The following is a 27,405-nucleotide window of genomic DNA, read 5'->3' on the forward strand; positions in this document are numbered from 1 at the left end:
CAGGTTGTTTTTTCTAATCAAAATAAGCAGTCAATATGCAGTCAACTAAAGTATACAGATGGTACAGGTATGAGTAAGATTCTGATTTAGAGTCAGTGATTTAATTTCAGAGTTAATCCTCACCAACATGTCTAATGGCACCTTTGTGGTGTTTAATTTGAAATTAAGCTTCCTGCCAGCTAACACTTAGTAGATTTTGTCTACTAATGATGCAAGAAAAAAAAAATCAGCAGCAAAATGTTCTTGAAAAATCCCTTAATTAATATTTTTTATATCCCACAATTTGTGTGTGTATGAATATGAATCAGAGACCGACCTTCATGCATTGAAACTTTATTTTTTCATTCTGGTCATTCTCTTTTGCATGGGTGCCCTGTGCACACATGCAAAAACCAGGCATTTAAAAATAAACCATACCAACCTGCACATAAACGATAAGGATCAAATCAGCATCACATAACATTCAAACACAACAATGCAGGATGAAGGCTTAGTTAGCCTTAAAGATGCACACTTCACTCAGACCTAACCATAGGCATAAGTTGATAAATTCAGTGTTTGTAAAAACCAGCCAAAGAAGTCGGGTTTATCCAACTTTAATTCAGTTTATTCCATCTGAGTGGAGCAAAACATTTAAAAGAACATTTTTACCAAGCTAAGTAAAGCAGTGAGTTTGCCTGTAGGCCTTCTGCAGAAAATATACAAAATAGCCTGTTTTCCTAAGGGGTTTATGAATACATACTAAATTAGTTAGGGTTGTCTGACTGGGAGAAAGTATGTTTTCAACAAGTATTTCTATACTGGTTCTTTACAAGGGGATTTACAGTGCACCATGTATACCAAGTGTGGCTGGTCTGTCTTTTTATTTTAGACAAAATGTAAAAACAGTGTTGACTTTAAAACAGAGGACATTTCAAGGGCAACACAAAACAATACTGCAATTCAAATGCCTCAGTAAACTAATTTATGTGTGTTCATGTGTGTGGTGTACTGCTTGTGTGACTTTGATTAGTATATGATGATAAACACTGTAGCATTAGTTATGGCGTAATGGTTCATAGTGCAAGTCGTACAAGCTGAGAATATAAAATCATTTCGCCAGATAAGAATCAACATTAAGGCCAAGTTTCATTTCATGAAGTGCCTCTTAATGGTCATGCCCTAAAAATGACCCTTTCTGGACAGAGGAAGTGGCTGTACTTGCCCCAAAGACACACACACACACATACACACACCCTTTTAATCAGGAAACAGCAAACACAGGTGTCTTGCAGGTTGACCATTAGACTATTTTTGGTTGAAGTCCACATGTGTAACAACCACCTGACCCTTGTGGTACTCCCTCATTTTACTCTCTGGTGAGATCTTAAGTTTTTTTATTGTCCGTTAATTCTCACATTCATACCACTAATCTGTTTTTCTGTCAACAGGAAAATCCCCCTACCGCTCAGCATGACTACAAATATAGACCAGGGGAATGAGGGGAAATGAGTTGAAGTGAGGTAAACAAGTGGTAAATAGAGCAGTTGTTGTGCTGGGGCGAGCAGGGCACACCTGGGTGGCTGGGGCTGAGTCAGGTCCTGCTCAAGACCTGGTCTGACTGCCTGTCTGTTTTTAGAGGGACCTTGTCTTGAAGGAACCGTTGTTTGGCAGGTTGTGGGATGTTGTGGTGTTCCATAGAGGCTGGGTGCAGCTGTCACCGCTGACCAGGGTCATGGAAAGGTCTGGTCAGCTGGGCTTGGCACAAGAGCTACGTGACGCTCATTTGCAGAGTTGCCAGTATATTAGGTACACATACATACAGCGCTATCCAATACAGCAGCTTGCTGTCAGAGAGGTATTGATTCAATTCTATGGATATATTTAGGGCTCTATTTTGTGGCATTGCTGAACTGTATTCTAGCATACTGATGGGCATTTCTCATATTTTGCCCACCTCTATGTACTTAAAAGGGGGGTGAAAATTTTTTAAACACTTGAACTCTTTGGGTTTGTTAGGTGGAACAGAGCAGGTGGACCCAAATGCAGGTGTCTGCAGGCTGAACGAGGCTGAAGAACAACTTCCAGCCAAAGCTGGCAGGTCAAAGCAAAACTGAACAATGCAGAGCAGAACAAGCTAAACAAAAGACCCCAAAAAACTGAACTGAAAACCTGGGCTTAAATACAAACTGAACTAATGAAACAACAAGGAACAGGTGGCAAGACACAAGAGCAGGCTGGGAGCTGATTGGCTGGGGAAGACACAGGGAGCAAGGCAGGGGCTAACGAGACTGAAGCAGGGCAGGTGTGAAGGGAAAAGCAGACTGAGGAGGAGTACATGAACACAGGAGGAAAAACACAAGGCAAACAGAAAGCCAAAAACCCAGAACACAATGCATAAAGTCTAACTAATAAAGGCAACTTAATCATATCATACCAGAAGTCTTTAAAGATACAACTCAAAACAGCTTTCTCCCATTCAGTCCAGTCCAAACAAAATGGGAGAAAAGGCTGAGAGTCTCTGGTGGAACAGAGGAGAACAACAACTAAGGAACAGAGAACCAGACTGTGACAAGACCATGACAGGACTAAGCCTGTCATCTGCTAAAATGTGCTCCTTAAACCTTTGGTCACACAGTGAAAACAAGCTGTAAAAAAACACAACTCTGACATATTATCACCTATTGGTTGATATGTTAAACTTATTAGCAAACACTTGTGTTTCTTGTCACCTGGCCATATGCATCCAAATAATATTCACTTTCCTTTGAGCGATATGTTTTGGTCTCCACTCTTATTGGGCTTCTTGTCTGCTAAATGCTCAAATCACTAAGTTAAACATCTAGTTGCTAACTTTTATGTCTCATGTTTTAATGCAGAAATACAAATGATGCATGCTGGACAAGATTATGTAAATAGGAAATTACCAGTGCAGTCCTGAGCTTTCTGGTCCTGGCATTGAGACGTCTTGCTGTCTGCAAATCCATTCATACCTGTTCTTTTGATGAATCACAGGCACTCTGACTGACTAATCACACGCAAAGAATTCAAGATGGTGTCGTTTTTGCATGTTTTAGTCTTCTGCAGGGTGGTCCTGCCAATTTATTCTCCCATGTTAGAAGGGGTCACTAAGGTCAAATTGATGATGTGATGAGTACACTTTTAATAATTGAGATTTCAGTTATTTAACCCTACAGCCAAATAATGCCACACTCATTTTCATAAACATGTATTAAATGACTGACTCACAGAATCTTCCTGTGTGGATAAATCAAAACATCTGTCCTGCAAAACATTGACTTCTACTGCTCTCTGGTGTTCAAAGCAAGAAAAGCACAGAAGAAAAAAAAAAAGAGTGTGCATGTCTTATGTGCACTAGAAACACACAACTGATTGCACGCTATTATTGACATGTTGACTGATTGATTGAGCACAGAATGACTTTTAGTGTGCACAAGACACAAAACAGAAGTTTGACAAATATAACATAGACACTGTCATACTAGCTATGATAAAATACACATATAGAACATACATATTAACCCTAACCCTACTGCAAAAGTTATGATTTATCATGGATCAGTTTGTGTTGCCCTTGACTGCAGACAGCCGTGTTCTGTTTGTTTATTTCACTCGTTTTATCTCGATTTATTGTTGATTGATTTATTTATTCTATTTCATTGTCACTGTTACTTTTACAGAAAATGAAGAGTGCCGATTTGTTTTATCTAGATATTCCTTTGTAAAGAACTTTGTAACTCTGTTTTGAGCTGTATAAATAAAGTTTATTATCTGTGACCGAAGATGCAAACTGTCCCCCACAGTGCAGGCGCCTACAATAACCAGTAGGAGTCAATAGTCCAGCAGCAATGGAGAGAGAGGGCAGAGTAGGCTGGCGAGAGGAGGAGACAATATAAAAGAAAGAAGATATCAAACACCAGTGAGGTGTTGTCAGGAAAAGTCAAACTGTAAGTACACTAACTTCTATAATGACAATAATAATAATACATTCGATTTGTACTCAAAATGCTGTTTAAGCTTCTATTCATTATATTCACGCCTGAATATATTAGAGACACTGCAGTAACTGTATTTACTGTGCTACTCTATATGGAAGCACATTGCATTCACCAATGAAAAAAAAAATCATCCTTATGTCATAATTATGACTTACATAAATACGAGAAAAGATCAAAATTACGAGAAAAAAGATCTCATAATTAGTGTGACTGCTGTGTAATGCATAGGCACAGTATCATTATCCTTCATACTTTTTCTTAATCTTAAACTTCCGCGCAAAACTTTTCCCGAGAAACTAGCCTCGCCGCTTTGCCGAGACATAAGTTACACAAAAAACACATCAAAACCATAGATCAAGATGTGCGGTTTGAACGGGTATCGTGTGCTATCACGAGACCATGGATCCATGCACGAGACGGGCAACTCTGTTGTATACATCCATAGTCTAAAGCAAGCGTGTAGTTCCGGGTCTGAAGCAAGGAACCTATTGCAAAGAGTATAGAACTAGAACAAGAGACGAAACTCCGTTGCTTTTTTGACAACCACTGCTGTAGCGCTGACGCCATTTTGGACTGAAAACACCATCACATTCATTCAAATCCATCACATCTTACGTGCTCAGAAAATTAATCATCCACTACTCTCAATAACTGATTTGATACCATGGCAAAACCAGAAATCCAAGTTGTTTAGAAGAATGATTCCCAAACTGGGATCAGCAGACCACCTGGCGTGTTTGAGGGGGCTGCAGGACGTTCCCAGCAAAAGCACAAATAGATTAACTTCACTTATATTACATAAACTTCCAGGGAAAGTATATTAGAGGGGATATTTTCAGACAGAATCCTCTCAAACACAGGTCTGTGGTCTATTGTGCATCTATTTTGGAGGTCCTCGACATGAAAAAGTTTGAGATTGCCTGGTTTGCCAAAATCCCAACAGTGCTTGATTTTTCTAGCTTCCATTTATGTCCATTGCTCACTTTTTGTTCCTCTGTGACGCAGGGCGAAAAGTTATGTTATGTTACGTCATGTAATGTCTTTCTATTTGGGACACACAGAATTTGAAAATCTGAACCCATGATTTGAAAGTTTTTGTTGTTTAATAAATGAAATTCTGAATTAATGTTTTACACATTTCTGCTTTGATTCTTCCATAAATTTAATAAGTAAGTAACTAAATAGTTATAGTAGTATGCATATTTTTTGTTGTTGTTCAACACAGGCTGTCTCAGTAGAGGAATTAAATATATGACAATTGAATAGAAAGAATTTTGTTTTACTTTTGTTCAGAATTTTGTAGGCAGGATGTACCGGCATCATTAAGGTCTCTGAAAATACGCTGGTCGCCTTCAGTCTAACATAGCGGAGACGTAGCTCTGCTGCTTCAATGCTGATGTTGCAATAGAACATTTTTAGACAGTTTCAGATTAAATAATTGGTGTGTACTGAACTGAATGTTCAGACCCAGAGTAGGTTGCAATCGGGACAAAAGTAACACTTTTCAGACAAACGTCATTTATATCAGGAGAGATTTAATTTGTTTTACAGTTTTTTTTTTTCGGAATGTAATTCTTGAAGCACTATCTCTGAAATCATTAACACTTTGTCATCATTAACACATTAACACTTGTAGCCAATGCATTTACCAAGTGTGCCAAACTGAATGCACGTTCTCTGCTTTACACTCAATTTGTAATTTTAAAACACAGTTTTTTGCAAAACTGTAAACACAACTCACTGCTTTACACTCAGTTTGCAATTTATTAACACAGTTCTGGCAAAACTTTTGTTGTTTGAGGAGTGTTAGAACATTTTTGGGAAAAAAAAACAAACAAACAAACAAAAAAACAACATTCCCCTTATTTGTATTGATAGTGTGTTATCTTTGGAATACACATCCATACTACATATTTGGGTACCTGTGTGTGTGTGTTACACACACACTACATGTATGACAGAACTTTGACAGAACATTGCAAACTGCTATGTCCTGCACACAGACAAAGCAAAAGCCACAAGTGTTTTCCATTTACACAGTCAGTGCGTGTTGGTGCTTCATGTGCTTATTCAAATGATGGTTTGTGTGTACTCTAATGATGCAAAAACATGTTTTGTTTGTTTGGTTTTGTGGTTAGTGTGCAGAGTTTTACAAAAATAGCCTATAGTTTCAAAGACAGTACCAAAGCAATCAGAAAAAAAACTGTAACAGATGCAGATGCAGCTCCTCACAGACAGTGTGCCCATTTCCTGTTTTCCCTGTCTGAAGTGGGGTTTCCACAAGACTAACATCTCTTTGTTCTTGGTGCTACTCAGACATTCTGCCCTTTTTTCCTCTCCTGGGCAGAATGCACATACAGTTTTTTTAATTTATAACCCACATTGTCTGTAAACCCCTTCTGTCTTTTATGATCAAACTGAAAGGTTTTTGAGTGGAAGGCAGTAGTGGCAAATAAAAGAGAGATACAATTAAACATACTGTTGCTTTCAGTTTAAAAAAAACCAACTTGTCATTGGTGATACAATGACATTATTAAACCTTCATGAAATATTCTAGTATTATAAAATGGCATTTTTATGATATGAATTTGACCCTACTTATGAGCCACATATTGTAGTGTATTAATTTAAATAATATAAATAAGTACTCATACATTTTTTTGCCTGCTGTAAATCTGGCAGTGCCACTTACTTTCCTTAGTGGTGTATAGTGATGAACAAGGTTAAACAGTTATCAGGGCTTCATTTCTGTCACAGTTGTCTCTCAACAATTGTTTTCAAGACAAGAGCCACCGAAAAAGCATAAAAGTTTAATCTGAAAAAGGCCTTACAGTCAGACAATTTCAGAAGGCAAGAGCAGGTTCATTGTGATACAAGTGGGGAGAGAGTAGATGCTGCTCCCAAATGAACTGGGTTTATACAGCTCAAGATAAAACTTAACCGCCTACATGTAGCATTAAAGTGTTACTGGAGTGTGTTACACAGTGTTTCAGTAGAGGAATTAAAGTGTTACACAGTCCAACTTTTACAAAATTTAGGCCTACAGCAAGACACAAAACTGAGAAAAGAGAGCAGCTACAGAATAGAGGTGATTAGCTGTCATCAGTTTGCATTTGTGGTTTGTGGCTTCCCACGCACCCGTTGGACTTGTGGGTTTAATTCTGGCTGAGGTGTAATAGTGATTGTAATTTCAGCGGTATCAAAACTACACAATGCTTGCATTAATTTCTGATTTGAGTCTGCTATTATGAGTTTCATAACCCCTTCCTTTCCCTTAGTTTCATGTAATATAATGATTTGTTTATCTTTCAGTTGCTGTTCTCAGACATGGATGACTTTGTTCGTAACAAATTGACTGAATGGGGTCTCAGCGAATGGATAGATAGATTTAAAGGTAAAGTATCACCCTGGTTCTTTGGTTGGCATAGATATTATACAATACTGGACTGAGCAATACTAAAGCCAATCTAAATATCTACTAATACAGACTGAAAAATACTGCAACGTTGTTTTGCAGTACAATGCTGACAGATCAGTGTTGACAAATGGCAAGTTGTGGATACAAGAGCATTTACAATAAAATCCTTGTACATTTTCACACCACTAGGGAAGATACTTAAATTGGCAGTCACTGATCAATAGTAACCTGTTTATTGAGATGAGGATCTCAGCTCAAGCAGCACTGAAATTAAAACTAAAAAGTGACTGATGAATAGATACATATATTAAAATGAATATGCATTTTGTTTATACCAATACAGCCACTGTAGCAGCTCTGAGAGGCTGTGGTGCTATTACAAAATGCTTAATAAAGTGCATCTACACCTGTTTCATTCCTTATGAAATAGATATCTGCAGACATTTTCAAATAATTGACTTGATTCAACTGATCATTTCTTAATTACAGATGAAGGCATTGACAAGGAAAGTCTTTACTGTCTCAATGATCACGACATTGAACAACTGTTTCCAAAAGTGGGACTGAGGGCAATATTCAGGAAGAAACTCCAGTTGTTGAAGGTAATGTTCTACAAAGATACTTGACACTAACACTGTGTTTGGTCTCTTATTTTCACTTGGGTAGACACATGCTATTACAATTTAAAGGATCATTAAATATTGTTAAAAATCTTGATGACAGATTAAAATTATCTCACTGACAATCATGGCAGTTATGATAATGTTTTAGACACATGTCAGGTCTTTGAAATCATTGTTGTCTCAGAACAACTGTCTACTGTTATTAGAAAGAGCAAAAAGCAAAAGCAGGGAACAGCAGATTTTTCAGGCTTCTAGCTTTCCAGTTTGGTCTCGTATTACACGATAGATATCATATGTATGAGATCATTCAAGGCATTTATTACAGTCATACAGATTATATTTTCAGTGTCTTCTCTAAATTTTATATGACGGATCCAAGATAGTAGTAGCCTAAAATGGATCAGAGTTCAGAGTGAAATACAGACACTCTCCAAAACTTCATCAGTGTAAAATCCATCAATAACAATATCTCCAAAACTTCACAGAGACCAATCCAGAAGAAACACAATCTCGTATTCTTCACCAGAGGGCAAAAAATCGGCAACTGTTAAAACTTCTGCATTAAGTATTTTCTGTAGAAACGCATTTTTAAAAATGGTGGCAGCCTGCAGGCTGATAGTCTTTATACTCCAAAACTCATCAGTGTTAAATCAACAGCTATCGAAATCTCCAAAACTGGGCTGAGAACTGAATTTTCCTATTTCTACTAGATGGCTGACAAATTGGCAACATTTGAAAGTACTCCCTAAAGTATCTTACTAGCCTATTGAATAACCATCCAAAACGCAGGTGTTTTCAGCAGATGTAGTTTAGTAGCTGGGATGTGTCAGTCTAGCAGGTGAACAACATTAAAGTACTGCTCTTCTGGGGAGTTGACTTGCGTCAATGCTGGAGAAATAAGACAGTGATTCATCCTTAGGCATCAACTCTTTGCTGGTGTACTATTCTGACATGTGTCATATGCTGCCAGTATGTGCTGCCCTTTAGTCTTGTTATTTTCTGCATTATCAACAGGAGCATGAAGCTGCAGCTGATTCTGCTCAGGTAAGGAGTGACAGAGTGTAGCCTCCACTCTGCATCAAATTACATTGTACAATATTAGGGTGAATTAATGTAATGTGGGACACCTAAGCTCAAATGCACAAATTTCAATTTGTCATAAATGAAGCAATGTTGCCAATTGTTATCAGATCGTCTTTATGATATATTCATGCATCAAAATATGCAATAATATGGTGAAAAAATGTTTCATATTTTGTATTTCATTGTCCCACTTTAGAAAATGTGGTTTGAAATGTGGGACAGCATGGTTTTACTAATGTGGGACAGTTATATATGTTAAATTGGTGAAATATATATTTTATATTATTAAGCAAATTATATTATTACTAATATTAATACATAATACATTTAATACATTAATATACTATTTGTAACAGCAAAAACATTGTAATTACTGAAATGACCAAACATAGGCATGCACTTGACCTTGAGTGTTCCTGACCAGAGAAATTTTTATTGTATTAATTTTCAGCACAGGCTTTTCAGACTCCCAATGAATGTCCCAGCCTGAACTGTGATATTTGCAATGTAATTTTCTGATATGATTAGAAAACACCTTGGGGATTTCAGATTGGTATTGGGTGCAGATTTAATGTATTGGCTTCATATCAAAATATATTGATGAAGAGCTAATAACAGAAATTGTCCCACATTACCCAAATTCAGCTTTTTATAAAATTTTTCATTATCATTAATTAACAATAATAGAACAGCGACAGTGTTTTGACCTTTATCTCAGATGAAGATATGTCATATTTACTGCTTGATTGTGTTGTAATGGCTGTTTTAGATATAGTGGTGTTTAGTTGTCACCACTATCTTCAGTTATATCTCCAACACACACACCAAACACAACATATTACACACACAGTCACCTTAATAAACAGCACCTGATAGCATGCAGTGCTATGTTGTGTAAAAAACACATCTTCACTTCACCACTTAGATCCACAATCATCAGTGGCTACAGCATCCATACATTTTTGCAGGTAACAATAATCTACACAAAAGAACTAAAAAGTACCTGCACATCGCTGTAATGTTCCCACTTTGTCTTTAATTCTACATGGACACGACAATGTTTCGACTGAAACATTACCTTATAGTACATGTGGAATTATATATTAGTATGCAAGAATAGCCACAGCATGCCCAACTGATTTATTTGTTTGTGAATGAAATGCATAATTTCATTAGGAATTGTAATAGTTTGAGAATCACTCTCCTGTGCTGACTTTATTTTAAGATGTCATTATGTCTTTGAATGGAGAACTGTTCCGTTTGATCAGTGTTGTTCACTGCAGGAAAGTGGATAATGAATGGGATCATTTGTTTGCCCTTTTTGTAGACTCCACTTTCCAGGATTTTTCAGGTTCATCCAAGATTGGATGAGCACATACGGGTAGATTGTAAAAATGTGTGCCTAATTCCATTTACCTTGTGAGAGGACAAAGCTTTATGAATATAATTTCTTGATGAAAATAAGTTTTAAGAGTAAAATGTTTATGTTAATCTTCAGGTTCAGCCATCCACCAGCCACACAGGTGATAAAGGTGAGACACACAGCGAAGAATATATAATTATCTAGTGCATTGATGTTTTCCAAAGTAGTAACATCCTGCTTCATCTAAACAATGTTATGAGAGTTTTAATGTTTGAGTTTGTGGCTTCTGTTTAATTTTAAAAAATATATTTAACTAGGAAAAAAAAAGTTGGATCCTCAGGGCGAATGTCAATCACCAACCACTAAACGACAATGTGACACTGTACCGGGAGAAAATTCAGGTATTATAATTACTTACTAGTGGCTTATTTTTTAAAAGCTTACTCTTATTGGCTTTTTACACACAAAGCTTTTATTGCATGAACAGTAACTGTCTCTCTTGTGCTGCGCTGTGTGTGCAGCACACATGCGGATGGCTGAGCCCTTCCCCATGGTGCTCCTCAGAGCAGAGGAGAGGAGACAAAGTAATGTGACCATAAATCACAACAAAATACAGTAGAGACTCTCACACTGAGTCGAAATTAAATGAATGTACATAAATTAGGTAATTAACATAAATAAACAGTCGCTGCTGTATTTTGCTATCATTTATGGTTGCGCTATATCCTCTCTACTGCACTCCACTCGTGTTTCAGTGAGGGCTCCTTGTGTGTGTGCTGCACACACAGTGGAGCAGAGGACAGTGAACGAGGTGAAGTATTCGACTTGACAACAGCTACACTCATTACGTTACTCTAAGTGCAATAAAAGCTTTACAAATAAAGATACAATAAGAGTAATATATTAATATAATCTGCACAAAAGAACAACACACCTGCAAATACTGCTTGTCGCCAAATGGTGCTGCCAAAGAGAATTAAATGGAGATCTTTGAGCTTATTATTTTAAGGTACTTGCAGGTAACGATATTTGTGCAACATGCTGGTTACCACTCCACCTCAGGTGGAGGTTCTTTTCCTTCATGACTTTTGTGTATCAAGACACAACATCTTACACTGCACCTCACTAATAACTTGGTTTTGCATGAATAATGCTGAATTAGTTCTGTACTTTTGTTCTAACAGAAGAAATCATACTGGGTGAAGTGACGGAAATAATGGAAAAAGTCAGACAAAATATACAACAAGGCAAAACATTTAACACTTTTCTGACGTAAGTATTACATATCAGTACATTATATTTTGATGTTGTATTGCATTGTTTGTTAGTTTAGTAAACTTCTTAATATGTATGACAAACTCAATAATAGACCATAACTGTAAGACAGTGAGAAAACTGAGTAAAGCATGTGTGAAAAAAAGAAAATGAGTTGAACCAACTTTATTGGTCAACATATGAATTACCTCAGACTTGATTAAACTGATTAGAATTTAAGAGAATTGCAATAAAAAATGAGTTGTATCAACTGCAATAGTCAATTTGAAACAGTTTTACCAATTCTTCTTTTTTAGGGTATGGTGTCAAATCTAATTTGAATAAGTTGTTATCAATACAATTAACACCCCCTCCCCCATTTTGGACTTGACATGACAGTACCTTTAGAGATCAACTCAGATCTGAACACAGTGTGAAATCGTTGTTCAGATTTACTTTGCCTAATGAATGCAACCATTTAATTCAAATGTAATACATTTAGTGTGAAATTTTGCCATCACCAGCGCGGCTCTGGTCAGGCCCTTACTATTACTTGTCTTAAAATAAGATATGTCATGCAACCTAATCCCAAAACTATTTTTTTGTACATATATATTTATTGATTATTATTATCTATTGTTTCTTTGATTCATGGACATATAAACAAAGCTTGATATACTATATATATATGTATATAAGGACTGACATTTGTCAACATTTGCTCTTGACTAACACCTTAATAATACTCTCATTTAATGTGGGCTTGAGTGGGCTCTTCATCAGTTGCTGTCTTCCTGATCTTACAAGTTGTATTCTGTGTTTGTATTTTTACTCAATTAACCTGTATTTAAACTCAACAGAGATAAAATCAGAGATTTGGAAACAGACAAGAGGGAGCTGGTTGGTGTCTTTGGTAAAACAGGGGCTGGAAAGAGCTCCTTGATAAATGCCGTCATTGGAGAGGAGAATCTCTTGCCCTCTGGAAGTGGCAGTGCATGTACCTCAGCAATGATTAAAGTGGAGGCGAACGTGGACAACCAAAACTATGAAGCAGAAATTGAGTTCATTACAAAAGAGGTAAAACAAGCTGCATTTGTTTGTATTTACATCAAGCCAGTTACTGCACAAACTGTGCTGTGGCTTATATAAATATTATATGTACATAGCATTTCATTTTATTTATTTTAATGCAATTATTATTTTTATTTTCTAGGACTGGAGAGAAGAGTTGTGGAACTTTGACAAATTCCTTAAAGAAGATGGTTGTGATGATGGTGATGATGATGACGAATATCGTGAAAAGCTGTCAGCGCTTTATGGAGAAGGATGGGAAGATAAATCTCCCGATGAACTCATGGACAAAAATTATTTCAGAGAAATTCCAGAATTTCTCAGATCTGAGAAGAAGATGTTGACAGGCAAATCAGTAAGTACAAAATAAAAATAAATTAAAAAGGAATCCCTTACATTGTATATATACTTCAAATCACAATATATACAGCCAAGTTCAGTTTGGTTTAGTTAAAATTGTTCAACAAACTTAAAACTAAAAGCAGAAAATTCATGTTTATGTTTATTGCAGGCTGAAGACCTATCTGAAAAATTAATCCAATACACAAGAAGGGAAAAAGACAGACAGGGGTGTTATTGGCCACTAGTAAAGTGTGTGACCGTTAAGGTGCCCAATAAAAAACTTCTTCAGCATGTCACACTGGTTGATCTTCCTGGAAATGGAGACTGTAACAAGGGCAGAGATGAAATGTGGAAAAAGGTAATTATTTATTTAAAATGCTGTTTGTAGTTTATTACTGTGCTACCTGGAAACTGTAAGATCATGTCATTACAGAGCAATGATAATTAATTATTCATAATTAACTTGCCATTATACGCTTTCAGCTTGTTGCAAGTTGTTCAACTGTGTGGATCGTAACGGAAATGAATCGAGCAGCAGATGAAAAAGAAGCCTGGGAGATCCTGGAAAGTGCCTGTAGCCTCATGGGAAATGGTGGCGAGTGTCAGCAGATTCACTTCATCTGCACTAAGTCTGATCTTACTGAAGTTTCAAAAGCACGGTAACACACATTTCAAGATACCAAAACATAACTAAATATAACATCCAAAAATTTGACTTGCATGATGTCCAAGAGCACAACTTGAGTAAGCACAAACAAATGAGGAAAACGTATTGATAAATTTGTCAATATGGGCAAATATAGAAACATAAAGCAAATGGAGATACACATTCACATAAATACATAATATAAAGTAGTAGATCCACGGGTTCCTTTATGATATACTGGAAATCTCAAATTAAGTTTCTTTTTTGATGTAATTACAGTCTTTAAATTAATAATACACTTTCACAGAGAATCTTGAAGCTGCACAATGTTAGCTTTCTTTTTATAATAGGTGTGTGCATAGGTTTGTTGTGTTTTGTTAAGACTATTCAAGAATTACAATGGGTCTTGGGTACCAGACAAATCTGGCAAACTCATGTTTTATTGATGAGTAAGGGGTTAGGGTTAGCATTAGCAATTAAGGTTAGCAATTCGCATTTACAAATTAGTCTGGCGATGACGAGCTAGAAGTCTGTGGAGATACTAAGCAGAGATGACTTCTAGGTTGGTCTCAAAAAAGATCATTCCTGAAATGTTCTGTTCAGTCTGCAGTGTTTTTGTATTTCATTGTGTTTTTTACATTTGCATTACATGAATATTAGTGTTCTCAAATGAGTGAATGTGTTTTTCCTTTTGCTTATGTTTTCTGTATTTGTATTTTCTGTATTTCATGTTTTCATGAAATGCTCTTCAGCTGCTGTATGTTGGGCTCTCTTAACTTTCATACATGACACAAAATGAATTAATGACAGAGTGATTGGTTACAGGTTTGATGAAAAATATCTGCAAATTTAACTCTGACAAAAGAAAAAATAATTATGATAATCTAAAATTTAGGTTATGTTTTAGAAAATACTGTGTGAAGTGCCATTTGATGATATGATAATAGAATCAAGATTAAGTAATATAATCTTTTCTTACAGTTCAACAGATGAGGCTCGTAATCTCAGATTTAAAGAAAATGAGCAAACCAAGAAAGATGTACGGAACAATTTCAACCAAAGAAAAAAGATTCAGGTGAGTTTTATAGACTGACTCAAATTTAACTCTGTAGAAGACTCCTTTACAATCAAAACTTTTCTTTTTTTCAGAAACATTTTGAACAGGACCGTTTCACAGTGTTTATGGTGAGCTCCAAAGAGTTTCTACAGGGAAAATGTCTGAATACAGATGAGAATGGTAGGCTAAGTCTCAATACATGTGCTGAATGGATCAAGTACATATTTTGTATCAACCTACTTTAAGCATTTGCCTTTGAACTTTAACCTGCAAGTGCATTTGTCTCCTGAAAAATGTAGACAATCACATTAAGTATCTAGATGTAAATATTTAATGTATATACTCTGCCCTCTTTTTCTTTTTTTTAAACAGAAATACCCAAACTTCAGAAATTTCTGCAAGAGCTCAATGACCGTCACTCAGAAAACTTAAACTATGTTTCTGGAGCTCATGGGATTCTTTCTCTGATTGAAGGGGCCAGATCTGGACAGGTGGTAAGATTGAGTTAACACCTTGTATTTTAACTTATTAAAGTTAAGTACACAGTTAATTGGCAGTAAGAGCATCAATAACTCAACATATTTTGACTGTTTGACTGTTACTGTTTGAATGAACACACACCTCCCTCAACTGTGTAATTGGATTAGGCCAAAGAGGAGAGGGGAGAAATAAATAACTTCCAGTCTCTTATTAGATTCCAACAACTGACTTTCAGGAATAAATGTAAAGTTTTTGATACCCACAAGCTAGAGGTCAAATGTGATATTTTGCAATGAGAGGGGTCGGCTAGCTCCCACAAATCACATTTGATTGAGTAAGTTGTATGCATATGCCTGATTACAAATTTGTGACGCACGTTTAGTAACATGAAGTGCACAATGGGTGTTCCACAGGGGTCAGTCTTAGGTCCCCTATTATTTAGCCTATATATTAATGATCTCCCTCAACAGTATCATGATGTAGAACTACAAATGTATGCAGATGACATCATTGTGTACACACATGCAAAAACAGCTGAGTTAGCTGCTGCTAAGCTAACAATTGCATTGGAAAGGATCACACATTGGCTTGATCAATCATGTCTGAGTCTAAATGTAAACAAGACAAAGGGTATGTTTTTTTCTAAAACCATGGTACAACCTCCTAACGCTGATATTCTTATCAAAGGTGAAAGGGTTGACATAGTCACCGAGTTTAAATATCTTGGTGTGACATAGAATCCAAATTTGAACTTTAAGAAACATGTTAAAAAAGCGATTAAAACCATAAAGTACAACTTAGTATATTTTAGACATATTAGAAACTGTCTCTCTTTGGACGCAGCCAAGAAATTTATGCATGCTATGATTCTTTCCCATATGTCTTATTGCATCATATGTTGAGGGCATGCTGGAGAAACAGCCATAAGACCTCTTGAATCCTCATACAAACAAACTCTAAAAACTCTAGACAAAAAGCCAATGCATTTCCATCACTGTAGGGTACTGGAGAAATACAATTTACTGAGCTTTCAGAATTTTAGATTATTCTCAAATTTGTGCCTAGTTTACAAAATTTTAAATGGTTTGGCGCCTCCTCCACTATGTGACTCTGTGTACACTCGCTCAGTAAGTTCTATTAGATCCTCCAGAACATCCTCTGTACGAGATTGTACCATACCATTTCGTCGCACTGCATTTGGGCAGTCAGGTTTCTCTGTGAAAGCCACAACTCAGTGGAATGCCCTACCTGATGATATGAAGAGCTGCAGTTCCATCAATACATTCAAAACCCAATTGAAAAATCTGCTAAAAACTTCTCAGCTCTGTAACCACTGAATCTAAATTTCATCTCATGGTCTCCTCATGAATGCAAATAATCTTGCTTTTAATTTGACAAGCTTTTATTAGTTTATTAGATTATTAATTTCTAGTTGACATGGCGGGTGTATGTGATGTGCTATTGTGTGTAGTTTTGTATTTTGTATGAGACCAGTGATGTGACTATCTGAGAGAGTATTTAATAATCACCACACTTGCTGATCTATATTCACCGTCACCCAGCCATTTTGGGCTTTGCGCTGCTTCACATACATGAACCAAAACCAGAAGGGTCAAGAAAGACGATTTCTTGAAGTTTGGTTGTTTCAGAGAGGCTGCATAACCACAGTAATCAGCATGAAAAATAGGCTTGAAAAATGGCTGCGTTGCATTTTGTGGCCATGAGAAGAGCGTTTGAGAGAGAGTTTGCCAGTTGTAAAGGTAAACAATACCAATTTAATCACAAAAACACTTTTGAGATTGTTAAAAATGAATTGAAGTTGTAAAATACTACATTTGCTTATTCAAAATCAACATCATTTAAGACATTTTACAATATGCTTCCTGGATTTGCAGTGTGTGTTAATTTAACCTCTTTATGATGTTTTTCTTCAGTTGTGTGATTTTTCACCAGCAACCCCCATGAATTATCAAGCCAAACATGACAATATGATTATAGGATATATGTATATAGTTATATTATTGTTTTTGGGCAACAATTTCCTTAAGGTAAAGTAATAAAAAAATGAAATACTGTTTGAAATGGATCCCAATAAAGTGGTATTTATAGCTTTAAATACTGCTATTTACTTTGAATGTGTTCTGTTTGATTTCAGACTGGGAAAAATGGAGATGTGTGCACAGCCCTTGAAGACAGCATGAGGCTTCAACTTGATAAAATCAGAAAACCCATAAAAGATGCTTATGAGGCTTTTGAAAAATGCCTTAGTGAAGGGGTCAAAAATTCTAAAGATTCATGTGAAAAAACCTTGAAGTCCTTCTTATATCCAGTAAGTGCTGTCAATGAGAAATAGTTTTATCAAAAGAACTAATTTTGCACTTCATATAATGTAATATATGTTAACTGTTCTTAAAATAATTCTGTTTTTCTTTAAGAAAGGAAAAGGAGCCGGCAGTGCTTTTCACAAGACACTGAAGTGTGTAGTAGTGAACAACGGCACCCACAAGCCAAAAAAAAAGAAACAAATTAATCTCAATGAAAAGTTAGCTTCATGGCTGACTGACAGCATTGATGAGGAATTCAAGAAGACCTTCCCGTAAGAAATGTGTTTATGTTGACATATAGACCTATTATTTGACCATTTTCTGAGTTTGGCTATAGTATCATGCATAAATATAATAACATAGATATTAAAGTACACTAAAATACAAACATGGCCCTTACGTAACTGTAAGGGACCGAGCTGGCAGACAAAGGAGACTCAGGTGGTTTCAAAAAAAAAAAAAAGGGTTTTTATTTTAACCAAAAAATGCGAACAAAAGATACAAATAACAAACTATGTAAATAAAGTTCAGGGCCCATAAAAGAGGTCAAATAAACAGAACTCAACTAAAGTGAACTTAACCCTACTAACAGACCTCCCTAAAATGAACACAAAGGGGAACATATATACTGGCCGATCAGACCATAACAGAAGAGGGGTAACTAACAAATGACAACCACTACCAACTAAGCAATAAACAACAGAATTCCCCCCCAACACAGGTTAACTCAACTAACTTAACTAAACCAAAAATACACAACTAAACATTCAATAAAGAGAAACAAACAATATGACTAAACTTGAAATAAACAGTTCCCCCCCTATGAGGTGGCAGGACTTGGTATGACCCAATTGGCCACTTCCTGTATTTAACCATTCCATGTCCTGGTGCACATCCTTTGCCCAGGCCTGGCCAGATGTCCTCCAGGAGCAGCACCCCAACACTGGTAACTCAAAAAAAGGAAAATTAGAACTTAAACTAATGACTGTACAAAAGTTAACCAAATGTGCGCGCTACAAATAGAAACTAATGTACTGCCAAACTGTACAATAAAATGAGTATGATGTATGAAACAAAATCCAGTGTGTTGTTATTTATTTGTATGTAATGTGAAATGTAATTAAATTAGCTAACTGAGGAATGAATTAACTACAAATGTAAAAGAAACTAAAGTGTGAGTGCCAGCTGGGATACAAACTTCAAAATGGCTGTGTGGCTGCAAGTGCGGCCATCACAGTAACATCTCAACTATTTTTCAGAAACGACAGAAGATGTGGACCATTCAACGGGGTCATCAGTGAGTTTTCACTTGACACCCAGGGGCTGATTCAAAAGTACAAAGATTTTGAGCTGCAACTGACGTTTCTCAAGACAGAGGTAAAACACGAGAATCATTATATTCTATCCTTATCCTTTATTTAAGAAGGAAGGGAGGCATTAATATCATGGTTGTGCCATGTTATTGGAGCATTGCATGGTGCAGCAGAAACACTGTAGAGTGCTTTCGATAAAAAGTGCTATATGAACAGCCATTTACATCTCTAGTGTGTGCAACACAGAACATATATTTGCACAGCTTTTAGCCAAATGAGTATTTGAAAAAAGCTGTAACTCTGTTAGCCTTCACTTACTAATGTAAAAACATCTGCCCTCAAATACAATCTTAAACAGTGTTATAAATCAATTTTATTCTTAGATGAATGGAGCAAAATAAACAGATAGTCCTGCATTTCCACTGCACTGATTAACTACCCCCTAATGATATTGTCCCATGGTTGAAGCTTACTGCTGACCCCTTGTCCATTATTAAGCCATTAGTTTAGTTAAGGGACACTGAGAGATTGTCTTCCCAACAAAAACAACAAGCACCACTCTTCAGAAAATGCCCTAAAACAACATAATGTTTACGTTCAACTAACAAAGCCCTCCAGTGGCCGTAGTAATTTGACTCTTATCCACCAGTAACAAAAGGTGATGCAGTATGAAGTTATTTTAGAGCCACAAAGTCCACAGAGGGGCTAAATAGAGGTCGATGGATGGGTCAACAAAATCTTAGACTTTGATATAGATGGCTGCTATCCGTTTCCCATTCCCTATCGATAGTTAACACTGGTTTCTTTACAGGATACATATGCACATTTCCAGGTCTATATTTATATTTGGGGCTCTACTGGAATATCTGACAGTTCAAAAAATTCCTTATTTATCTTATACTGGCCCTTTACCGCAGTCCCTCAGTTCAGCCTCTGTCTGAAACAGGCCACTTTAGCTCCTGTCTCTTTAACGCCCCCCTCCTGATGAGCCCACTCTGTTCTGATTGGCCAGCTCTCAGAAGCTGCCCCTCAGCAGACCTCCGCCTCCGGAAGCTACACAAACATACAATGGTAGTAGGATTTCACTTTTTTTCTCGTTTTTACTCAAAATGTCAACTTCTCAAATACATCCAGTCAGAAATATATACCTGGATACCATGAACAACACATGGAATGACCTTAGCAACAAAGACTACAGAACAAACGGCCACTTTTATGTGAACAATCTAGCGTCAGTTCAATGGGGAAGTAAAGATAACTTTGCAAACGGAGCGTTCAGAATGAGCTGAAACATTGGCTTTTGACTTTCAGGGAGCATTTTTACATACATTCACCTCATGTTTTAAAACGTTGGCTATGTTTAACGTTGCCATCTGACATAACAGTATATGCTGTACATGACAGAAAATCACAAAAAGCATGATATGACCCCTTTGATCCGTGATCAGTTTTTCCATGACCGAGTGGTTGTTATTGAAACCATGATGACATTGGTCCCCTAACCTAAACTAAGTGGTAATTGTAACCTAAACTACTATGTTTTTGTAATATTAACCAAGTCATTTTTTTGTACCCAAACCATAATCTTTCCTTAATCTGACAACTAGAATAAGACTCAACATTAAGGAATAATTAAACACAAAAATCTGTTGACACATTAATATTCACTGCAATACATGGAAAATTCTATCAATATCATAAATGTTTACAGAATTGTTTTTGTCAGTCAAAACTGGAGTTACATGCTACATTTATGGCTGCTGCAAGCTGAACCTGCTCCATTTGATAACATACACACATTTTTAATCTGACCTAAGTGGGCAAAAAATATTTACAACAGGTTCAGCGAAAATTTGTAAAAGAAAAGAGAAAATGATGAGTTTTATTTCTATTATCAGTATTTGATTTATAAACATGTTGATTCTCTGTGTTTTCTCTATAAGGAAGAAAAGATTAAGACAAAACTCCACAACATTATCCGGGACAAAAAGAAAACCATCTACAGCAGTCTGACAGAGTTAATCAAGAACAGCATGCAAGAATGCTATAAAAGTAAGAAGGAAGAACATGACATATCCAGCCTGACACTATAATAATATTTGAATTTATTGTTATTTTGCAGAAAAATGTAGCTAGACAACAATTTTCTGTTTTATTGTAGGAGCAGCCGAGTTTAGAGGAAAGGACACTCTGAAAAACATGAGGGACACTCTTGAGACGCATGTGCGTGATTCAAAGAACACCATGTTTGAGAACGCTAAAGACGATATGTTGGCCCAGCTGAATCAGTTGAAGGTTTGTCACTTTTAATCATACAAAATACGGTGATGATACAGTAAAAACAAATGTTACTGTTATTGATCTAAATAAAAAACATATAGATACTTATGTGTCTATTTTATAACCATTTTGCTCAGTCTGAGCAGTCAATTCTTGTATGATTCAATACATTTTGCATAGAGAAAACAATATTTGGCTGTGTGACAAAGATTTTGATGTTGAATCAGGAAAACATCCTGAAGACACTGGAGGAAACTATGCAGACATCAATTGAGCTGTCACTCAAGACAGATGATGCAGCACTCCCAGGTAACTGCAACATATCAAAATGAAAAAATATATATGTAAATGACTAGAAATTCTCTACTTATTTTATTGAAATGAAGTCAATACATTTCCAGTAATGGAATTAATAATGCATTTTCTTTATACAATGTGTTTTTGTTTTTTTTTTGTTTTTTGTTTTTTAGATTTTACAACAGAGCTTGAGATGGTGAAGAAATACCACAATATCTTAAAGTGCAGGTAAGACAAAGGAACATCACTGATTTGGTAAAACTTTTGTTAAAATAATGTTTTCAAAGGAATTGGATTATGAAAAGTCTGAGAACACAGTGAAAATCTCTAATATTTTCATGTAAACCTGGAAATAATCAGAAAGTTTGAGGATTCAGAAACATTTAAAAACACAAGAAGTTATGATGTAAAATGAAGAAGAAATATTTAAGATTCTGCTATTTCTGTCAGCAATCAAATTCAAATACATTTGTGGCATTGACTAACTTAACTCCTTTGTACAGAAGGTCAGATTTCCTTCAGCTGTATTCCTTCCTTTGAAGCGTGTGTTCAGATGATACTCAGGTGGATTTGATCTACTCATCAGAGACTCATTCAAGTAACTTAACTTGCAGTCAGTGTTTTATGAAGTTGCCTGCAGGTGTGATCGAATCTATAACCTAGTGTTTGTAAGACAGCAGTGTTATGCACTGAGATAACTTTGCTCACACAAGTTAAACCATGAGCAAGATCAGATTTTCATCTTCAGACCTTTAATTGCACACAAAAAATGAGGGTTGCAGCTCTGATATTCTTATAATAATAAAGGGAGATGGAGTAGCATAGCATGTTGGTACACAAAAAGCATAAGAATCCCAGCAACATGCAGCACAAGTTACATTTTGCTGAGGAGAAACTGATTTGCCTAAAAGGAAGCTTCTATCCCCAAGATTTGTACATTGTTAGTGGCAGCAGGACTAGCTGAGCATGAGGATGTATGATATGTGTACACACAGTGTTTGAAGGAAGAGAGAATCTGTAAGTTTAAGAAATGGGAGAGTGAGGAGACACAGCCTGCAGATTGTATTGAGGTCAATAAGAGCTTAACAGTGCTCTCCTTATCAATTAAGGTTTAGATCTATAACTCTTATGAGTTATGTGTTTACACTTTGAGAGAGAGAAGAACTTCTGATCTGAAAACTGCTGTTAAAGCCCTCACTCTGGACTTAACCTCTTCCACTCCCCGTGGATGCTGGCGTCCGCAGGTGACATTACTGTCTTTCAGAGGCTGTAGTGACGACGTAAGGAATCCACCTTGTTGGGAAGGGGGGTAAATAATGCTCCAAAGTTAGGCTAAATTTTGGCAAGGGAAAAACTGGTATGGCTGTCTTCCAACCCCCGTGATCTCTCACCTCAAGATATCTGAATAAAAATGGGTTCTATGGGTACACGAGTCTCCCCTTTACAGACATGCCCACTTTGTGCTAATCATTGTGTATTTGAATATCTCTGCATACTGGGGTCCCTAAACAGTCTTGGATTTGTGTAAATTTGGCATGACTGGAAAGCTGAGACTCTTGTGGAGTCAATGTGCCCAATTGTATTAATGTGTGATGATGTAAGTCCCCATAGTAGCCATTTCAATATAGTGAGACCATTTGTTGAAACTTGACCTCACTGAATAAAATGACCTATTGTGACCTCTAGGATAATCACATCCTCATGAAACTTAATACCCACAAACTAGAGACCTAGAACAATCAGGGGATGTATGGCTCTTCTAGGTATATTGACAAAAAGGGGGTTTCTGAGCAATTTCCAGAACAGAAGTGCTCACTATCCAATCAAAGAAAAATGCAATTCTTACAGAAAACTCCAAATGTGAAAAGTTTTGATACCAAATCACAGCATGAATTTTTCTGTGGTGTTCTTCAAGGTCTTGGTGTCTTAATGTGGTATTTTGGAGGGATTTTTGACCATTTTTATCAATTCTCAAGTGATCAGAAATGGTTAAATTTTGCAACAAATCTGTATAACAAATGGTGTCAACCCATAAATTGCTACAACAACTTATGAGACATAATTGAGCATGGGAATGGACGTCATATACTTCCATCATAATGTTCTAGGCCCTTATACACTCTAAACTTTCAAAATGTGAATAGGCGCCTAACCAAAACACAATGTTCATTACAGATGTATTTCTAGAAAAACTTGACACACAGTGCTGAACTGTATCTCAAATTAATCCTCAGGCTCCCAGCTTTCAGATGGTGTATACTACTTCTATGTGACATATACTGTTAACCTGCTACCTCCCCCCTAAACATCCCCTATCCCTCACAAAAAGAGGGGTGGGAGTGTATCACAATGCACAACATATTTTTCACAACAAATAATAACATACAAAGCAATTAGCAGAATTATGAGGGAACAGATGTACTCAGGTCAGGTGTAAATCGTGTTTTGTTTTATATTTTTATGTTAGAGCTGTAAAGAGACCAGCATCCATGTCATCTCCTCTTGCTTTTAAAGAAAGCCATTCTTCCGAAACAAAGTAAGTCAGCATGATGTAACAACAGTATGTAATATTAATATTAACAGAATATAATAACAACACATTTTTTGATATCTTTTATGCTATCGTTTGTAAGTTTTTTGTGTTTTGTGCTGCTTTGTATGTACCTTCTTGTTAAGTTTTGTATTTTGTGCTTTAATGTACATGTATGTAATAAGTGTTTTTAATTAATCAGCACTGGTCCACCTGGCCCAACAGATGCACTACAAAAGCCAGAGTTGACTTAATTGTGCACAGGTACGTTATAGTGAAACCAATGATCCAATGTGCTCCTCACTATTCATCTTTTTTCTTGATGTATAAGTTGCTTGTAAGAGAAATGTTTAGCAATGGATGATGTGACAGCCATATTGCAACCTTGCTGTTTATCTCATTTCAGGTTTCTTCAGAGGAGAAAAACAGCACAGGCCTGATCACCCACTGAAGGTCCTGTGGACACACTGATCTGGATTTTCTCTCAACCATTTTTGTCAAGTTATTATCCCTTTTTTCTTGGAGTGGTACACACTCCAAAAAAAAAAAGAGGAAATGTGACAAACCAGTGGCCTCTTACTCATTCAGTTACTTCATTCAGTTTTCATTTTTTATTCCTATTTTACCATAAAAGTCTGACTGCATCGATTCTAAATACATAAAAGTATTACATATGCTACACTTTCCAGTAAACTTAATAGTCAACTTTTGAGTGATCTAGTTTGTGATGTAGTTTTTCTTATTCATTGTTAAACAATTTTGCTTTTCTTTTCTGAAGCAGCAAGGTCACTATATGAACTCATATATATGAATATCTCCCTGATATATGAAACATGACATACTCACTCAAAATTACTGCTGGTGCTACTCAGTGTTTAATGAATGTTCAGTAGGATTAAGAACATTAATATCAGTGGGATGATCAGGAAACCACTCCCAGATTATGTTGCAGTAAAACATGTTTAGCAAGTGCTTTAAGGTCAGTTCCTCTTTACAACACCCACATCATTTCCACATCAATCCTTGTAGTGACTAATTCTTACTCTTTAGCAGCTACTGGCTACTAATGGCATAAAATACCTATATATGTGTACTCAGAAACAATATTCAGTCTTTTCCAATACTTCATATATGCTGCAGTTATTTTGTTACTAATATCCATTTCCTGTATAGTTTGTCACTTCCCAAGCTTTCAACATAAAGTTAAAACAAATACAGCCAAACAATAAATCTGAGCACAGTCAAAAACTGTTTGCTCCTTTTCATCAGCAACACATGTGATAACTGGGATGAACTTAAATAACCTGTGGCCAGTCTGGCCTTTACCATAGACCCCCTAGTGCTTGGGAGGAATTTTACATTTAACACAAGTCAAATACATGGCTCCTACAGTCGTGCCATGCTCCCAGTGTTTTCCCCAGCCAATCAGCTCCTTGCCTGTTCTCCTGTCTAGTTACCTGTTCCCTATTCCCTCATTGGTTCAGTTTGTATTTAAGTTTTGTGGTTCAGTTTTGTTTTGTTCGCCTACATTCCTGGAAAATATGGATTTTTCAGTTCCTGCTTCCTGCTGTCTCCTACATTTCAGTCCACCTGCTTCTCTCCACCTAACAGATACAAGACCGTCCTCTTATATGTTGTGGCTTGGAGAGCACACCGCTGATCCCGAGCATTTGTCATTTTATACTTTTTAACACATTTATTGTTAACTGTTACAGTTAAATATCAAGTGTTTTTAACATCTGTCTGTGCAATGTAGCCTATTCTCTGTCTGAAATAAAAAAGAAAACTGCATTAAGTCACATTGTTTTGTAACATCAGTAAATACACACAATGAACATCTCTATGTTTATGCAATGAGAGTGGGAGTCAGGAATTATCTACAGTAACAGGACTTCAAACTGAAAATCACCCAAAAACTTTTTAGCATTAGGTCTTTGATTTATAGGGTAAAACCCAGAATTTTTCATTCTAACCGAAGACAACCTGATTCATCAGTAGTTATGTTGGGTTAGATACTGTAAATAACTCAGCCATCTTAGCTTAAAATGGCCCAAAATGTGTTAGGTCCACAGTAATCTGGTTAAAGTTGGATTGAAACCTGTATTTTTTAAAGTTAGGGTTTACCTATATGGCCACTTCCTGATGCTTCAATCATAGTGAGCAGTTTGTTATTACATTAGCCATTTAGAGTGTATTAATAATCGGCACTTGAACCTGATCAGCTCCCTCTGCAGGCCCCATGGACAATATCCATGGTTTCCCTTCTAGTCTCCATGGTTGCTCTCTGCTGACTACTTACATCTTGTCAATAAAACTCATTCATCATGGGAGAAAGTGTTGAAGTGCACCTCCCTCACAGTCTCTGTGGGCACTCCCTGGAGCTCTGAAGTGTTAAGGCAGCCAGATTTGGCCAGATAGAGTAGCTTCACTTTCAGTTAATAATAAATAAATAAGTACATAAAAAGGTTTAAATTTAGTCGAAATAAGCCTGAACTCTCCCAGCAATTAACTGCACCACGTGACACAAGGTCAGCCATGCAAATTTGTAACAGTGTTGTAACCCTCCAACTGGGGGAAATAATGAGTAACCGTCACTTCTATTTGCTTATTTTGAAATGAGATTTCTCAGATGTGGCAAGGAAAGATATTTATAAATTTAAAGTAGGAAGTAGAAACCATAACAAGGATAAACTAAAGTATGAAGAACATTATTAAATGAATGGCTACACTTAAAAAAAAGAGACTACGTATACAGATTGTTGATTTGATTTGATTTACAGAATTCTCCAAACTAACTACAAACTTAATTTATATATTTTGTCATCTTGGTGGACAAATTGAATTTGTATTTCTCAAAGATGCTGCAGTATAATGCTACCAAATTTGTATAGATAAGTACATTAGGAAGCTGATGCGATGGCAACGGAGAACTAACCTATTGAGGAAGTTAAGAGAAATGTATCTGTTTGTGTAAGTTTTAGTGTTGGAGGGGATTTTGAAGTGGAATTTCTCCAAATAGTGCAACCAAATTTGTACCAGTGATAGAAAATAACATTAGGAAGCTGATGCCATGGGAATGAACTAGCTTGTTAAAGAATTTGTTTGGTGAAAGGTTATAATTCAGAGAAATGTATGTGGTTGTGTAGTATTTGGTCATATCTCCAAGTTGGTGCAGTAAAATGTTACCAAATTTTTATCAGTGTCAATTTGAACTGAGATTCCTTAAAGATTTTTAGTAAAATATTTCAAAATTTCATGCAATGATGGAAGAGGAGATAAGGAGTTAGAAACCACAATGACTACTAACTAAGCTATTAAAACATTTG

The 27,405-nt window shown here is 36.3% G+C and overlaps 1 protein-coding gene across 2 annotated transcripts; it reads left to right on the forward strand.

The window, feature by feature from the left end:
- Positions 1-3,819: 3,819 nt before the first annotated feature.
- On the forward strand, positions 3,820-25,878 carry nuggc.1 (nuclear GTPase, germinal center associated, tandem duplicate 1). 2 transcript variants are annotated; one of them, XM_067616307.1, is made up of 24 exons: positions 3,820-3,947; positions 7,311-7,392; positions 7,906-8,018; positions 9,054-9,083; positions 10,621-10,654; positions 10,803-10,886; positions 11,670-11,757; positions 12,600-12,816; positions 12,953-13,165; positions 13,322-13,510; positions 13,636-13,811; positions 14,780-14,873; positions 14,948-15,035; positions 15,228-15,349; positions 17,491-17,664; positions 17,771-17,931; positions 18,919-19,036; positions 20,916-21,024; positions 21,134-21,267; positions 21,480-21,561; positions 21,723-21,777; positions 24,017-24,085; positions 24,282-24,343; positions 24,486-25,878. In XM_067616307.1, the coding sequence occupies exons 2-23, from the start codon at positions 7,326-7,328 to the stop codon at positions 24,331-24,333; spliced, it is 2,469 nt and encodes an 822-aa protein (XP_067472408.1). In that variant the 5' UTR covers positions 3,820-3,947; positions 7,311-7,325; the 3' UTR covers positions 24,334-24,343; positions 24,486-25,878. The 2 variants fall into 2 exon arrangements, with proteins under 2 accessions (XP_067472408.1, XP_067472409.1); XM_067616308.1 differs by lacking the exon at positions 10,803-10,886.
- The last annotated feature ends 1,527 nt before the right edge of the window (positions 25,879-27,405 follow it).

The sequence above is a fragment of the Thunnus thynnus genome, chromosome 17 (genome assembly GCF_963924715.1).
Source record: "Thunnus thynnus chromosome 17, fThuThy2.1, whole genome shotgun sequence".
Taxonomy (NCBI): Eukaryota; Metazoa; Chordata; class Actinopteri; order Scombriformes; family Scombridae; genus Thunnus; species Thunnus thynnus.

Bases quoted from the DNA above. Each gene is read 5' to 3' on its own strand.
- nuggc.1 (XM_067616307.1), top strand. From the start codon at position 7,326: ATGGATGACTTTGTTCGTAACAAATTGACTGAATGGGGTCTCAGCGAA. The intron at 10,655-10,802 runs GTGAGACACACA...ATATTTAACTAG, and splicing joins CAGCCACACAGGTGATAAAG to GAAAAAAAAAGTTGGATCCT. The intron at 17,665-17,770 runs GTAAGTGCTGTC...TTTTTCTTTAAG, and splicing joins TGAAGTCCTTCTTATATCCA to AAAGGAAAAGGAGCCGGCAG.